The sequence below is a fragment of the Mus musculus genome, chromosome 7, assembly GCF_000001635.26.
Source record: "Mus musculus strain C57BL/6J chromosome 7, GRCm38.p6 C57BL/6J".
Taxonomy (NCBI): Eukaryota; Metazoa; Chordata; class Mammalia; order Rodentia; family Muridae; genus Mus; species Mus musculus.
The window spans coordinates 16,118,452-16,134,918 of NC_000073.6; the positions used below are offsets into that span (position 1 = coordinate 16,118,452).

Below are 16,467 nucleotides of genomic sequence, written 5' to 3' on the forward strand. Positions count from 1 at the left end.
TTCCTCTGACTTTTTCCATGGATTCCACAGGTTGGGCTTGGGTTGCTGTGAGGCTTGCATAGCAAGCATCCTTATCACCTATGCCATCTATCTGGCCTAGAGTCGGCAGGGTTTTGGCATATCTACGGAGCCTGCTTTGTGTCTGAGGCTATGCATCCCAGGTGCTGGAGTTGATTGAAGTGGCAGATCCAGACCCCCTGAAAGGCCTCATAGCACCTGGCTGGTAAGCCCTCCATCACAGAAACCTCAGTCCAGATCCTGCTCTCCCTCAGCGTCGGGCTCAAACTTTGTAAAGCTCTTTGCATAGTTCTGGTGAGAAGTTTGTGAGGGACTCTCTAAAGGGTGTGATGGCACCAGGAGCAGTGTGAGTGGACAAGGTAGCCATGGGTCCTGCAGACTGTCACTATGAATGTTCACTAAAGCAGGTAGTCTCTTCTGCCATCAGGATGGACAGGTTAACTGATCTTTTCCCTGGTACAAGAATACACTTTACTGTTTTAAAGATAATATTGCTTAAAGAATTTACTTAACTCAGTTGGCCTATATAATAGATTCAAGAGTACCTTAGGGCCAGCAAGATGGCTCAGCAGATACTGGTGCTTGCTACCATGCCTAAGCAGTTCAATTGCTGAGACCCAGAAGGTGAAGGGAACTGACTCCCAGAGTTGTTCTCTGATCACATGCCATGGTACATGTGCCCATACAGAAACATACACATAAGTGTTTTAAAAATATTAAGAATACCTACTTTAGAAGGGCACGCCTGTGTTCTTGGCACGTGGCATACAGAGGTAAGAGGATTGTCACAAGTTTGTTGCCAGCCTGATTTGTAAATTATTGGTTCAGCCAAGGCTATGGAGTAAGATCCTGTCTCTAAAAGTAAAAAGTTTAGATATGTGCCTCCACTTCAGCTTGCTTATGAGTTTAAATAAATTGGCAGATCGAATGTGCTTATCCAAAAGGGTAGTAATTAGGTTTTATAATTGTTTTGTTGTTCAGATAGTTTTTGTTGGAGAATGAGTGTATTTATAGGAGTGCATGTGTGTGTAGAGAGAGACAGAAGTTGGGGGCTGGGAGTGTCTCCTGCAGACCGACGGGCCTGAAAACTACTTATTACTTAAGCTTAGCCTCTAACTTTGTAGAAGGGTTGAAACTGCTGCGACTGCCTCCACTTCCCAAGTGCTGTACTCACAGGAGTGTGTGCCCACCCACAGTTCAGGGTGATACTTATTCTCCTTTACACACTGCTTTCAGAGAGGCCCAGAGACGCCTCCATTCCCCCATCTCAAATCCTGGAAGGCCCTCTCCATAGCTCCGAAATGGGCAAGGACAGAACACTCAGTTGCAGAAGGGCAATTTTGTCTGGGCCGCCCAGTCAAGGAACCAAGCGCCATATTTGTAGAGGGCAGTAACCGCAGCTTCTTGACGTCATCAGTATGCGCTAGTGGAGGTTTCCTGACAGGTTGGGGAGCATCAGGCCATCTGGGACCGATCGCGGAGGGCCAGGATGGGGGAGGCGGCCGTGGCAGAGGGACCTTGTCCACTGCTGGAGGACAGCTTCACGCGCTTCTCGTCGCAAAGCAACGTGTACGGGCTTGCTGGAGGCGCGGACGGGCGAGGGGAGTTGCTGGCCGCCACTCTTAAAGGCAAGGTGCTCGGCTTCCGCTATCAAGACCTCCGACAGAAAATCCGGCCTGTGGCTAAAGAGCTGCAATTCAACTACATTCCCGGTGCGTGGCGCTGTGGTGCCTGGGGCGGGACTAGAGTCTGGTGTTGAGGATTCTAAGATTGTCACTGTGTTGCGAGGTCAGGGTCAAAACTGATAATCATTAGGGTTCGAGACAGTGGTCATCATGGCCTGAAAGTAGTTAGGGTTCAGGATTCCGCAAACATAAGTTATCAACAGCATAGTAGTCGGTGTTCAGAGGTCATGATGATAGCGGTCAGACGCCTGCATCTGCTGTGGTATGAAGTTAGTGTGGTTAGGCTGCAAGAGTGGAGACCTGCCTAATCAGTGAACTTTGAACTCCCCTCATAGTGGATGCTGAGATCGTCTCCATCGACACTTTCAACAAGTCACCCCCAAAACGGGGCCTGGTTGTGGGCATCACTTTTATAAAGGTACCACAGCACCCTCCACCTGTCCACGCCCTCCTCCTTAGTCACTGTGGATCCCACCAAGTCTCTCTCAAGTGCTCTGAATCTACTCCAAATGCCTGTCACCTCCCCTACCTCCCCTGAGAGAAGTTTCCACCCCCAGGACTCAGGAGACAAGGGCAGTCCGTTTCTTAACATTTACTGTGACTATGAGCCTGGCTCAGAGTACAACCTGGACTCTATTGCAGGTGAGTGGGGCTTAGGGGAGAGCGTAGCTGGGGCTGCCAGGGGCTGCTGGGCTTAACTTGTGTCCTTCTGCAGAGAGCTGCCTGAATTTGGAACTCCAGTTCACACCTTTCCAGCTGTGCCACGCAGAGTGAGTGACCCTGGGCACCCATGCTCTCCTACCCTTTCCTTGCACTCAGAGGCTTTTGCCCTATCTGGAAAACAAAAGGCTTTTCCTCTACTAAGGATTGGAAACAGGTAGTGTTAGGGGCCCAAAAGGTGATGGGAAGTATAGCCGGGAAGTGGGGTTTCACTGAGCTTTAGCAGACTGGAATCCACACACCTGCCATCACCAGTCTGGTTCTCGTGGTGCTTTTCAGAGTGAATGCAGCCAAGATGGTTACATTGTCGCCCCTCAGGTAGATCATTCCAGTGGGTTAATTGAGCACTGGGAACTCAACTTCCAAAATTCTAGATCTCTACTTCCCAGGCCTGGAATTGTTCTGTAGCCCGAGAAGCCCTGAGATTCCCAGATTTAAAAGATGCAATTGAATGCTGAGGATACATTCAGGCAGTAGAATACTTGCCTGGCACACAGAGCTCTGGGTCCCATCCAGAGCACACATACCAGTGGTGCATACCTCTAATGTCAACGCTCAGGAGACAGAAGCAGGAGGATAAGAATTTGGCTCAAGGTCATCTTTGGCTGCATGAGTTTAAGGCTAGCCTGGGTTATATGAGAGCTGTCTCCAAAAAAAAAAAAAAAGTTGGGGGGGGGTTCTATCAAACCCAGCAGCTCCTGAGATTCTGTACAGGGACCTGTAAGGAGGTAGAATACAGACCATCTAGAATCTTCACAATTTAAAATCCCAAAGAAAGTGGGTTCATAAGCCGGGCGTGGTGGCACACACCTTTAATCCCAGCACTTGGGAGGCAGGTGGATTTCTGAGTTTGAGGCCAGCCTGGTCTACAAAGTGAGTTCCAGGACAGCCAGGGCTATAAAGAGAAACCCTGTCTCGAAAAAAAAAAAAAAAAAGAAGAAAGTGGGTTCATTTGCGAGTCTTCATAACAACACTGATACCAGAGATTAGCAACATTGTTGTTTTGTTTTGTTTTGCATTTTTTGTCAGTTAGTAAATCTTAGGTTCTGAGGGTCAGACAGTTGGTCTCACAGCTGTACAGTTTTACCACTAGAGTAAGCAAACAGCAGTTGACATGGTAGATGAATGAGGATTGTGCCAATAAAACTTTATTTACAAAAAGCATTTAGTGGGTTGGATTTGGTATGCAGGTCCTAGTGCCCAACCTCTGGTTTAGCAGGTAAGAGATACAAAAATGAAGCTTCAAGTGTGTGTGTGTGTGTGTGTGTGTGTGTGTGTGTGTACATGCATGTGCAAGTGCAAGGATGTACTGGTGTGCATGTGTGTTCATGTGTGCATGCATGTATATATACACCTTATTATGAAGATCCTTTTATATTTACTTGTGTGCAAGAGGGTCCCATGAATATAGGTGGAGGTGAGAGAACAACCCACAGGGGTCAGTTCTTCCATGCTGTGTGGACCTGGGAATCGAATTCAGATCATCCAGACTGGTAGCAGTTGCCTTTATCCACTGAACCCTTGCTGTGAGGTTTTGCAGATTCATTCTAGAGTACCCTGTCCTGTTCCTAGAGTGAAGATTTGAGCAGTTGGGGGCTCTCAGAGCAGGGCTCCCAGCACCTGTCCTTGGCCGCTCTGAGATCTCGCAGCTGCGGAACTTAAGAGTTGGTGTACACGCCGGGCGTGGTGGTGCACGCCTTTAATCCCAGCACTTGGGAGGCAGAGGCAGGCGGATTTCTGAGTTCAAGGCCAGCCTGGTCTACAAAGTGAGTTCCAGGACAGCCAGGACTACACAGAGAAACCCTGTCTCAAAAAAAAAAAAAAAAAAAAAAAAAAAAAGAGTTGGTGTACACAAGTCTGCAGAACACTAAGCCATGCACCTGGCATGTGAATCTCTGGATGTCAGCGTTCTTGCAGGCTTTTTTTTTTTGAGGGGGGAGGGCGGGCTTTTACAAATGCATTTCAGGCTGGGCATAAGAGGTACAGGTAAGTGGATCAGGAGTTCAAAGCCATGTAGCTATGGCTACATAGTAAGTTCAAGACCAGCCTTGGGTTCAGGAAACCATATGTCAAAAATAAATTGACAGTGGCATTTCTAAATCCCTGGAGGAATTTAACCCCACTCAGGTTCTAGCACATTCTAGATTTCTCTGCTTTCAGAGTCCAGGTTGGGGACCAGCTGGAGACGGTGTTTCTGCTGAGTGGGAACGATCCAGCTATTCATCTCTACAAGGAGGTGAGGTGGGCAGGCTTGGCATGATCTGACAGTGCTGGCCTGTGGCTGCTAACTGACTCCATCACCTTGGGTGGGCCTTGCTTCCTCAGAATGAGGGACTACATCAGTTTGAGGAGCAGCCCGTGGAAAACCTCTTTCCAGAGCTCACGAACCTGACCAGTAGGTAGGAGGGGTCCCCAGCACTCAAAGAAGGGATCAGGGCCCTGTGTACAGAGAAGCCAGACAGAGCAGGCTGCCCTCTAGCACAGCACACAGAGAGCAGCCTTAGAGAAACTAGGAAGCGTGTTGGAGTGTAATTCAGTTGATGAAATGCTTGCCTAGCTCAAAACCCTGAGCTCCAGCCTGTAATCTAGGCATGATAATGTACAGGTGATAGAGACAGGAGAGGCAGGAATTCAGATTCACCCTTGACTTTGAAGCTAGCCTAGGCTACATAAAACCCTGACTCAAAAAAAAGGAGGCAGCTGGGTAGCATGTTCCCAGCTTTCAGCATGACCTCAAAGAAGTTGATTGATCATGGGTGGATGTCCCCAGAGCAAGCAGAATGGGGCTCAGAGGCTGACTCCTGGTGCTTCAGGGAGGGGGTGGGTGTTCCGGAAAGCAGAGGTGGGGTTCTGGGAAATCAACCTGTCTGTCCACCCATCCACTGTCCTCCCACCAGTGTCCTTTGGCTTGATGTCCACAACCTCCCTGGCTCATCCCAGCGGCTCTCGGCTCTCGGCTGCCAGAGTGGTTATGTGCGTGTGGCTCACGTGGACCAGAAGAATCAAGGTGAGGGTCAGGCCTGGAGTGGGGACAAGCCCAGGGATGGGAACAGGTCCCTGAGTCCCTGCTTTCCACACAGAGATCTTGCAGACATGGACAATCCAGCAGGATGGGCCCATCTCCCGAGTGATTGTGTTCAGCCTGTCAGCCTCGGAGGGTGAGCTCTTTACTCTCGACCTGGGGTCTGGGAAGTGGACTCTGCAGCCTCAGCTTTCCCCTCCCCCACACACCCTGAGTCCAGACCAGACCAGACCCTTTGCTCCTCCTGGGGCCCCTCTTCAGCCTGTAAGCTGTGCCACAGGCTGGCCTCAGATCAGTTCTGTTATCCAACCTCTCTCTCCCCACTTTAGTGTAGCCTTCAACTTTTTCTCTACTTTCAATTTTCCCTTTGTGGTCTAGCCCTCACTGCTCATATTATCTTACACTGGCTTCTCCCACCCCAGACTTCTCATTCCCTTTGGACTGACAACTGTCAATCATGGTCTCACCCTACCCCCAGGTGCTTTTCTTCCTATTCCTTGACTTTGGTTTGTCCCACACTGACATTCACCTTAACCTGTCCCTCACCTTCTAAGCAAGGTCCCTTTCACCTGAATTCTCACAGTGTGGTCTAACCTTAGACCTCAACTCTGCTCTACTCTTTGTCTCTTCTGTTGTGTTCTACCTTCAGACTGACGCCATCTAAAGTCTGGCCTCAGTCCTGTCATAGTCTAACCTCTAATCCTCCCTTCTGAGGCACAATCTTGGGTCTTCGTCCTAGCCAGCATTCTTCACTGCAGAGGGGATGGGGATAAGGAAGATCCTGTCTCCATTGACCTGCCAACTCCTGTCTCTTCCATAGCAACACAGGACAGCCCCCAGCAGGAAGGATACAGTCTGCTTGTGGCCAGCATGCTGGAGCCAGCTGTGGTGTACTGGTGAGCATGCCTGGGGTTTCTGGACACAATTTAACATTGTGCCTGTGTGGTGTGGTCTAACCTTGTCAACCCTTTGAGGTGGCTAGGGTCAAGAGAGCAGGAGGTGGGAGTACTTACATCTGGATCTTGTAGAGATTCCCCCCCCCTTTAAAGACACCCAGGCCCCTGACATGAGTGGACCAGGGATGCCAGCAGCCACTGGCTTGGGAACGCCTAGACGTGCAGTCCTTGGTTATTTCCATGATGTCACTATTCCCACCTTCTTGGATTTTAAGTCACCACAAATTGTACAGTTGTAATGCTAACATAGGCAGTCAGCTTTGTATGTTTTAGGAATGGGGGTGAAATAGGATCTTAGGAAGTCAAGGATGCCCTCCAACTATGAGGCTAAGGATAACCCTGAACTCTGACAGTCCTTCTGCCAGTGCCACCTGTGTGCTGGGATTACAGGCATTTACCACCACACCCAGCTCTTGTGGTGCTGGGTCAAACCCTGGGCCTCATTCATGCTACACTGTACCAATTTAACTACATCCTTGACCCTACATCCCCCCCACCCCACCTCCACTCCATGCACTCCCATCCACTCCTACTTCCACCCAGCTCCCGCACACTTGTGCTCTGTAAAGTACCAAATGCTTAGAAGTTCAGGGATCAGGGCACTGTGTCTCCAAGAGCCACCGTGTGGGTGTACACCTGGGAGCACAGTAGGCCATCCAGAAGAGGATCTACAGGATGAACACTCGAGGCCAACCACTTCCAAAGGTACAAACATTGAAACCAAGGCACACAGCGTCAGGAGTGAGTCTGGACCTCAGGGGAAGCCAGTCGGGCATCACCTACAGTCTGGAACCAAAGGTGGCAAGATCCTGTCATCTGACCTTAGCGCACCCCCCCTCTCCCGTGTTTGGAACCCTCAGGGATCTTCTGAACAAGGGTCTGGATGACCAACTTCTCCTGCCTGGCAGTGACCAGTTTGACAGCGTCCTCTGTGGCCTGGTCACTGACGTGGACCTAGATGGACAACCGGAAGTCCTGGTGGCCACCTATGGACAGGTGGGTCTTGGAAGATGGGTCTGCCACTCATGTGTCTCTGCATTGACCTCCTCCTCAGCCTGCATGACCGTGGCCCCTCTCCCCACAGGAGCTGCTCTGCTATAAGTATCGTGGACTGCCAGAGGACAGCAGAGGCTTCCGCCTGCTGTGGCGCAGGAGCTTCGCCAGCCCCCTGCTGGCCATGGCCCATGTGGACCTGACTGGAGATGGCCTGCGGGAGCTGGCCGTGATATCCCTGAAAGGGGTGCACATCCTCCAGGTATCAGGCCTGCCACGGCTGAGGCAGAAGCTGCCACTCACTAAGGGACCTTGCCAGGCTCAGTAGGACGGAGGTTGAGAATGGGGCAGTTGCCCAGCTATAAGCATGGTGTCTTGACTTTAGGAAGGGATAGCCTGGCCTTGGGAGGTCTCTGGCAGCCAAGAGAATGCTACCCAGTGGCATTCATGAGGGAGGTATCAGTCTGGTAAAGCAGAGAGTTAGATGCTGTGGGCTTTAAAATCTCAGTGTGTGTGTGTGTGTGTGTGTGTGTGTGTGTGTGTGTGTGTGTGTGACAGAGACAGAACAAACAGGGAGGGTTTCGTGTGTCCTTCTCTCTTCTATCTTATTCTCTTTAGCCAGAGTCTCCTACTGAACCCCAAGCTAAGCTGGCAGCTCATGACCCCCCAGTGGAGCATCTCTGAGGTCTAACCTCAGCTTCTGCTTTCCACTTCTGCCTGGTTCTTGCTTTGCTAACCTCTCATTTGTTGCAGGATCTCACCTTTGTCCTTCCTGCTGTGATCTAACCTCAGCTTCTCTCTAACAGTTGAACTTCAAATACCCTCTAATGTAGTCTGTTTTGAGCCATCTCTGTCTTTCCTCTGATTACTTTCCTACTCCTTCCTCCCCTTTCTCTTTCCACTTATTTATTTATGTGTCTGGTGCTTAGTATCAGACTCACTGTGCTATGTCCCCCAACCCTTGGGTTTGCAAGGCAGAGTCACATTGTATAGCCAAGCTGTTCCAGAATTCAGTCCCTGTGTCTCAGCTACCGGAGCACCATGCCCAGCCTTCTGCTGATCTCCAATCTCAGTTCTTTCTACTTGGGTCTAATTTGCCCCTCCCACAGGAAGTTGACCTAAAGCTGTATCCCCCACCCAAGTCTAGCCTCTGTTCCCTCCTACTTGGGAGATCAATTCTCATCCAACACCCTGTGGTCTAGTCTCTGCCCAGTATGGTCTGACATGTGTCCCTCTCCTGTCACAGCTTACCGTCCTCTCTTGTCCCCACAGCACAGCCTGATCCAGGCCTCTGAACTGGTCTTGACACGGCTTCGTCATCAAGTGGAGCAGAGGAAACATCAGCAGGGCCTTGGGGACAGAGTTGGGCCCAGGCCTGTGGAACACCCAGCCTCCTGAGCACTCCATCTTCTCAGGTGTGGGCACCTCGTATCTATCATTGTTGATGGGGAGCGAAGCATCTTAGAAGAGGAGTGTGCCCCTTGGACTCCCTCAGAAGGGGAATTCTAAGAGTCCCTGACCCACCCTGGTGTGCTGTGTGACCCTAGCTGATAACTCCTGTCTGAGCCATTTGAAAAGGGATGTTCTCAGCCAACCTCTGCTCCCATCAGGTGTTGGTCCCTGAGGACCATTTACACATTCAGAGCAACAAAGCTGTCCTGGCTGTCTTAATTTCCTTTGTCTGGCAAGCATCTATCAAGTACTTACTGTGTGCCAGGTTCTACAATGTTTAATTCACTCTCAAAGAACTGAGGAGGAGGAGGACTTCGCAGAGATTCCTAGGTTAGACCCAGAGAAAAGAAAGAAAGTTACAGTGTGTGGAGGGTGCATTTTTGAAAACTATGGAGCCATTCTCTGCTCTGGTGAGCTAAACTCAGGAAGTAGAGTCCCAGACAAATGCCACTGAGGTTCATTGTCTCAACCTAGGATGAATAAGGCCACAGACAAGGAGTCAGCACTGAGGGGCAAGTGAGAACTCACCAGGGGCTTCAGGCTCTGTCGGGTCCCCTGGGAGACCCATGGAGACTAGGGAATCTTTGGGGATTTTCAGCATCTCCAGTGAACCCAGTAAGGCCTCTGCAGACCCCCTCAGCCCCAGAGAAGAAGTGATCCTGTTACTGGTCCATTTAGGAGGGGGCTGGTCTTGAAAGAAAAGGGATTAGACTGGTCATGGACCAAGGCTAACAAAGTAAGTGAGCATAGATTCTGGTGTGGAGTGTCAAAGCTAGACCAAGGCAGACAGGCCCAAGGAGATACTGTGCTCAAGTAGGTATTGGGGCTCAGCTAAACAGCCCAAAAGGATCGGAGAGACAAGAGTAGTCACCACCCCCATGGTTCCATCAGAGTCTCTAACCCAAGGCCCAGAGGAATTTAGCCCAGAGAAAATGTTGCTTCCCCAACCCCTAACCAGGAATAGAATTGGGGTCTGTAGGGTTGGTAAAATATTAGAGAGGGACTCCAGGCTGGGGGTGGGGCCTGGACGCTTCCTTGGAGGAATATGTGTTTGTGGGGTTGGGTAGGTAGCTGTCACTCCTGCTAGGGAAGTCCACCTGTAAATCTGACCACCCTCCTGCACTGCAAAGGACATCAGATGCCAAGATCCTGACTTCCCAGGCTCCAACTTCCAAAAGCCAGGCCGAAGCGTGGGAAGCTTCAGGGAGTTGGAATTTCCCTCTCCTGGCAGCAGGCCCAAGAGTGTCCCTCCAGAGCTGGCAGCGGGCACGCTGCTGGCAAAGCCAGCCTTCTCTTCCTGTTGTACCATTTTGTGCTCAGCACCTGTCACCTGTCCTCTAGAAAGAGGGAGCCTGGAGTGGCGTTTGTCCTGAGGGTAGTGATGGGAAGGCGAGTGATGCACACATCCTGAGGTGTGTGCATGTGTGCACTTGCAGGCATGAGTGCTTGCACCTGTGCACCTAGTTGTAGTCAACCACCTGAAGGCTTCAGAATCCTAGGACGTTTGGCTTAGGACTTGGCAGTTGGGGGGAAGTTAAGAAGGGGTCTTATGTAGCTAAAGCTGGCCTCTAGCCAAGGGTAACCTTCAACTCCTGATTCACCTCCACTTCTTGATTGCTGGGATTGCAGGCATGCACCACCATGCATAGTGTATACTGTACTGAGGGCAGAGCCCAGGCTTAGTGCATGTTTGGCAAACATGCTACCAACTGGTCCACATCATCAGCCCCCTCCCCCAAAACTGTTTTGATCTAGGTCTTGCTATGGGGATGGCTTGGAACTCAGCCATCCTCCTGTCTCAGCCCCCTGAGTATGGGGATCAAACAGATGTGTGCCGCCACACTGGGTGATCTTGATCCTTCCTTGCCTTGCGAGCCAAGAGGCAGTACAGCATGCGGTAAAGATACAGAACCTGAAGCCACAGTTGCTGCCTCAGTTTCCCCCTCGTAATGTCAAAATGGAGCTAACAACATCTACCTCTGGGGATTGGGAGTGAGACCGTGTTTTGGCGTGGCAGGGGCAGAGGGAATGGTTCTTGTCGTACCTGGGCACTCTGGTAGCAGTTCCCTGTCTTCTGTAAGGTGCTCTGAGCAGGCTGAGCCTGTGAACTTGGAAAGATCTGCCTCCCGACATTCCTTCCCCCACTTCCCCCAGGTCTGCCAGCCTGTGGCTATTTGTAGCAATGACTACATCTCTGGGCCCTTGTATGGAGGGGTTGCTATGCGTGTGTGATCAAAGAGAGGGACTGGGATACCACAGCACAGACTGGTGTACGAACTTGCGCCCTCCATCGCTGTCCTCGGATTCTAGTGCTGAACCCCAAGATTGGGCAACCTGCAGCCCCAGCCCTGCCAAGCCCCTCTACCACCCACTAGCTTCCTTGGCTACGCCCCTTTCCGGGCTCCTCCCTCCTGCCCCTTTGCAGGGCATAGTCTCTGTTCTGTAGCCCCGCCCCTGGTCACGCCTCCTCATATTGGCTCCTCCCTCGGCGGTTCTCTAGTCTGAGCTCCCAGGCCTCACTCCCTCCCATAAACCCTACCCTCTCCTGGCTCCTCTTTTCCTCCAGCGACTATATCCCTCCTCCTGGTGGTCCTTTCCCCAGCTCCCCTGTGCCCACTCTCTCTCCTCCTTCAACTCCTCCCTCTTCCAGGCTGTCCCTGTCCTCCAACCCACAACTACCCTGTTCCCACACACCACCCTGCCTAAATTTCCTCTCTCCCACCTCCTGGTGGTCCTTTCCCCAGCTCACTTGTCCCACCCCCTCCCGTCAGCGGCAACTCCCTCCTTCAGCCTAGACTCTCTTAACGGCTGATTCCCCCGCCCCAGTTCCTCTGTCCCCGCCCCCTTCCCCCGGCCTCCTCCCAAGCTGTATTCCCCTACCTCTCCAGTCTAGCCCCCTCTCCGGGGCTGCTCTCTCAACTCCCCCCTTTTCTCTGTCCCCGCCCCCTCCCCTGGGCTCCGCCCTCCTCCCGGCCCCTTCCCGGTTCCCCTCCTCGCATCCCCTCTCCTCCCTCCTCCCTGCTCTCCCTCAGTCCCCGGCTCCTCTCCCTCTTTCTCCCTTTTCTCCTCGGGCGGAGGCGCCCACCGCGGGGGCCCAGCGGGGACCGGCCCGGCCGCAAGGCAGGTAAGAGCCCGGCGTGGCCGTCCGGAGCCTCTGGGGTTGCGGGAATCCAGGCTGCGCCGCATCGTCAAGTGCGGGGGCTTTCTGAGCCCTGGCTCTGAGTCCTGGCTGCTCCGCTTTCAGCGTGCGCCATGTGTATGGTGTATGTCTGTCTGTCCGTCTCTGGGCACCTGGGTCTGTCTCTCCCCTCCCTCTTCTCCCTCTGCCTGCAGCCAACTCACACCCACACACCTCTGTCTCCGCCCCTGATGCACGGGGAACCTGGAGGAGGCAGATTCCCCGCAGTGTGGACTCCCCCGAGGGCCTGAAGTGCCCCCAACTCCTCCTCACCCCATTTTAGCCCAGGTCTCTCCATCCTCTCAACCTTGACTTTCTGAGACTGGTCCTGCCTACAGCCTAACCAGTGTAATAACATTTGACCAGTCCTTCCAAAGTCTAACTCCCATATCTCTCACTGTCCATTCATTCTTTGGACAACTCTGAGGCACTGTGCTACTCCTGGGCACTGTTCTAAGATCAGGCTAGACAGGTCCTTCTCACAGTCTCACTTCCTCCAGCCTCACACCTTCACAGCGAGGTTGGGTGGGAAAGCAGAAACCTTCTGGGGACTCTACAAAGGGGCTCAGCCTGACGTTTTCCTTCCCTCGGGAAGGGCTCCAGAGAAGGTAGGCGAGGTGCTAACCAACACCTGGGCCAGAGCTGGGGTGAGCTTTCTGCCTACAAGATACCCGCCCTGCGTGGAAGGCGCGTGGGGATTCCAGATGGCTTAAAAGATCACTGGGTTAGGAGCTCCACGCCTTAATGCCACATTTGTGTTCTGCCTCTGACTTGACCAAGTCCTTTCTCTCCCTACTGGTCTCAGTTTAGTCTGCAATCTGCAACTGTGTGTGTGGTGGGGCCCTGTGTGGTTGATGGAAAGAGTAGTGTGTGTGTGTGTGTGTGTGTGTGTGTGTGTGTGTGTGTGTGTGTATGTGTGTTCTGAATTCTGTATTCCCACTCTGCTTTGGATCGCCCCCACCCCCAGCAGTCAGTATACGCGCCAGGTCCTCACCCTCTATGGCTGCCTTGAGGAGTTCCACCTGACTTTCCAGAATCCCCCAGAGACAGGCCAGGCAGAACAGGACACTCACCACTATCCCAGCTGGCCAGCAGCCTATGAGGTTGGTGGAGAGACGGCCTTGAAGATGCAACACTGAGAGGGTGCTACCATCTGCCCTGCCGGCCCTCCCTGGACTCAACCTGATCCTTTCGACATTGAGTCTACACCCAGATTAGCTTTCAAGACTCAGAGGAGAAAGCCTGGAGCAGTAACTGTGGCCGCCCCAGCCACAGACAGACAATGCTCAGGCCTCTTGTCCAAGTGTTTCACAAATATTTATCTAGTGCTTTCTCTCCTGAGTCCCTCTTCCAAGACTAGGAGATGGGGGGGAGGAATCAGTGTGACAGCAAAAAGGGATCAAATAGACCCTGCCTCTGGGCGGGCAAACATTAGTCCACTGACCCTGGTGTTCCTGAAGGACTGAACCTGGACGAACAATTGGTTAGACTTGAACTAGGACTTCCCAGGCATCTCACCCTCCCCCAAAGAGGCAGTTAGATGATTCTTGACTTACAGGGTCTTCCCTGTCTCTCCCAAAACCCAAAAAGGGAGGAGGGAGAAGCAAAGGGAAGTCTGCTTGGGATCCTGGTGGGTTCATAATTACGCATGAGTGTTTGCTAATTAGGGGCTGCTAATTAGATATATCATTAAAGGCCTTGTCTAGGGGGCTAACTGTGTATCGGCTCTTTAAGAATCACCCCTCTCCCCGCCCCTGCCTACACACACACACACACACACACACACACTCCACTCCTTTTCGGGAAGTTCTGCCAACATACTGCCTCCCTCCCCCAGAGCGGGCTCCTGGTCTGTGGGTGTGAATTGAGGGTAGGCTGTGGGTTAGACTTCGAGAGGAACTTTCAGACTGACATAGAAGGTGGAAATTCCTGGAGACAAGGCTCGAGGCACCCCAAGGCATTTCTAATGGGCAGCAGGCTCAGGTGACAGCTCCTCGGGCTGCCTTTTCTCTATAATAGGCAACTGGGTTACCATAACAACCTGAGGGTGGAGCCAGGAGCTCAGACCTTGGGCACCTTCTGGGGGGAGTGGATGCTGGGTGATCTGTGCAAATTGTTTCACTTCTCTGAGCCTTGATCCTCTACTTTGTGAACTGAGTGAAAGAGTCCTCTCCAAAGGCCAGGGGTGTCATTGTGGAGAGCACAGTCAGAGCCCCAAGGAAGAGCGGGCTTCAGGCCCCAAGGGAGAAACAGCAGAGGCTAGAATGCCTGAAACAGAGCAGGGGGGCCAGAGGCCATGCAAGCAAGGGAGGGATCCACAGTCCTCTGAGACTGGAGTTGTGGAATATCCTGGAAGGAGAATGGACGGGCGCTCCTGTGTGCTTATTTTTTATTTGTTATTGTGTGGATGTGGATGGTCAGAGGACAACTGTGTAGAGTCAATTCTCTCTTCCTATCTCTTCTTTGGCCATGGCACACTTAAACCCTCCTCAAAATAAATAAAATGTAATAAAACATAAACACAGAAAGACAAAAATAGACGCTCATACCCAGAACCTACTACAGCCCCCTCAAGAGCCAAGCTGCAATGCCTGGAATTGCCCAGTGGACTCCTGGCCTCCAGCTGACACTGGTTTCACAGTGTTCTTTGTACCTGGCATCCTTCACTCAGCCATGCATCTCAGGATCAGGTTCCTCTATGTCATCACGGTTAGCCACAGTCCCCTCTCTGCTTAGGGGCAGTATACTACTCCATTACTGTTCCTGCATTTAATTGTTGAGAGGCCTCTGAGTTGTTTCAAGGTTGGCCCTGTTGTAGATAAAGCTGCCATGGACGTTCTCCTGGGGACCTTTTGATGAGATGGGTATATAAGCCTGTCCTAGGCAAAGCTGCAAAATCACGAGAGTGTGTGATGGTTGGCTGCAGGCTCTCCCAAGGTACTTTGACTCACGGATGTTTCCAGCATTTCACATTCTGTCCTGGGCATTCCTGTGTCTTTTCATCTGGGTATCCATGTGGTAATCTCTGTGTCTCTTTGTCTCCTGTGCTGGTTCCCAGCTCACCTGTGTCTTGTAGCCTAACAAACTGGGATACTGTTCTTTGACAGTGCTGATAATAAAATCCAGGGTTTTCTGCATGCTACACATGTGGTCTATCAATGAGCACCCACCACCTTCAGACCCACACTGCATAGTAGGAAAGTACTGTGCCTTTGAGCAACATCCCAGCCCCTCCCTGGGGGATTCTAAGCAGGGGCTCTACCACTGAGCCACACCCCCAGACCACACTGTGCCTTTTGAGTGACAGGGAGGCATGTGATCCACTCAATCTAATCTCCTGCTCCTCTCCCCAGGACCTCACCACCCCCAATGGCTCCCTTGGCTTTGATGGGGGTTGTTCTCCTTCTGGGGGTACCCCACTGCTTGGGGGAAGCCACTCCGACCCCTTCCCTACCGCCTCCCACAGCTAATGACAGCGATGCCAGCCCAGAAGGCTGCCAAGGTTCCTACCGCTGCCAACCAGGTGTGCTGCTGCCTGTGTGGGAACCCGAGGACCCATCGCTGGGCGACAAGGTTGCACGGGCCGTGGTGTACTTTGTGGCCATGGTCTACATGTTCCTGGGTGTGTCTATCATTGCCGATCGATTTATGGCATCCATTGAGGTCATCACATCCAAGGAGAAAGAGATCACCATCACCAAGGCAAATGGGGAGACCAGCGTGGGCACGGTGCGCATCTGGAACGAGACGGTGTCCAACCTTACACTCATGGCCCTGGGCTCCTCAGCGCCTGAGATTCTGTTGACTGTCATCGAGGTCTGTGGCCACAACTTCCAGGCCGGTGAGCTAGGCCCAGGCACCATCGTGGGCAGTGCCGCCTTCAACATGTTTGTGGTCATTGCTGTTTGTGTGTATGTCATCCCGGCTGGCGAGAGCCGTAAGATCAAGCACCTGAGGGTCTTCTTTGTCACAGCCTCCTGGAGCATCTTTGCCTATGTCTGGCTTTATCTCATTCTAGCAGTTTTCTCCCCAGGTGTAGTCCAGGTGAGTAAAGACCAACACCCCAGGGGAGCCTGGTGGCTTGGGATGTGTGTGTGTGTGTGTGTGTGTGTGTGTGTGTGTGTGTGCGCGCGTGCGCGTGCACGTGTGCCAGTCACACTGCGCCGGAGGGCTGAGCCAAAGACAGCAAGTCAAGACTGCAGGTACAGATAGAGCTCTGTGCCCACCCAGAAGGTAATTCCCAAGGCTGTGCGTGGGCTAACAGAGCCCAAGGTCCATGTAAGACATGCCTCAGCTTGCCACATAGTTACCTGAGAGGGCTCCTTTTGTATAACTTATTCCCAACTTTACAGTAAGACATCTCTATTTGCATAAGTCACACTTCACTTACATAGACCAGCCTCCTGTGTTCTGACAGCGCAAATCAATTTGAGTAACTTGGCA

General features: G+C 52.2%; 2 protein-coding genes across 5 annotated transcripts in view; both read left to right on the forward strand.

Annotated features, from left to right (window-relative positions):
• Positions 1-1,424: 1,424 nt before the first annotated feature.
• Positions 1,425-9,065, forward strand: Kptn (kaptin). Its single transcript, NM_133727.2, has 12 exons — positions 1,425-1,730; positions 2,039-2,121; positions 2,261-2,345; positions 2,419-2,473; positions 4,584-4,659; positions 4,749-4,822; positions 5,321-5,430; positions 5,504-5,581; positions 6,266-6,341; positions 7,262-7,397; positions 7,486-7,656; positions 8,667-9,065. The coding sequence occupies exons 1-12, from the start codon at positions 1,508-1,510 to the stop codon at positions 8,790-8,792; spliced, it is 1,293 nt and encodes a 430-aa protein (NP_598488.2). The 5' UTR covers positions 1,425-1,507; the 3' UTR covers positions 8,793-9,065.
• A 75-nt stretch (positions 9,066-9,140) lies between these two features.
• Positions 9,141-16,467, forward strand: part of Slc8a2 (solute carrier family 8 (sodium/calcium exchanger), member 2) — a 33,472-nt gene continuing 26,145 nt past the window's right edge. For 2 of the 4 annotated variants that reach the window (XM_006539471.4, XM_006539472.4), the window contains exons 1-2: positions 9,141-11,970; positions 15,378-16,068. In XM_006539471.4, coding sequence (XP_006539534.1) covers positions 15,394-16,068 — 675 coding nt within the window. In that variant the 5' untranslated portion in view covers positions 9,141-11,970; positions 15,378-15,393. The remainder of the gene's footprint in view (positions 11,971-15,377; positions 16,069-16,467) is intronic. The other 2 variants (NM_148946.3, NM_001347561.1) reach the window with 1 other exon arrangement.

Coding starts and splice junctions, on each gene's coding strand:
- Kptn (NM_133727.2), top strand. CDS start 1,508: ATGGGGGAGGCGGCCGTGGCAGAGGGACCTTGTCCACTGCTGGAGGAC. Junction 2,474..4,583: donor TTCCAGCTGTGCCACGCAGA/GTGAGTGACCCT, acceptor CTCTGCTTTCAG/AGTCCAGGTTGGGGACCAGC. Junction 7,657..8,666: donor AAGGGGTGCACATCCTCCAG/GTATCAGGCCTG, acceptor TTGTCCCCACAG/CACAGCCTGATCCAGGCCTC.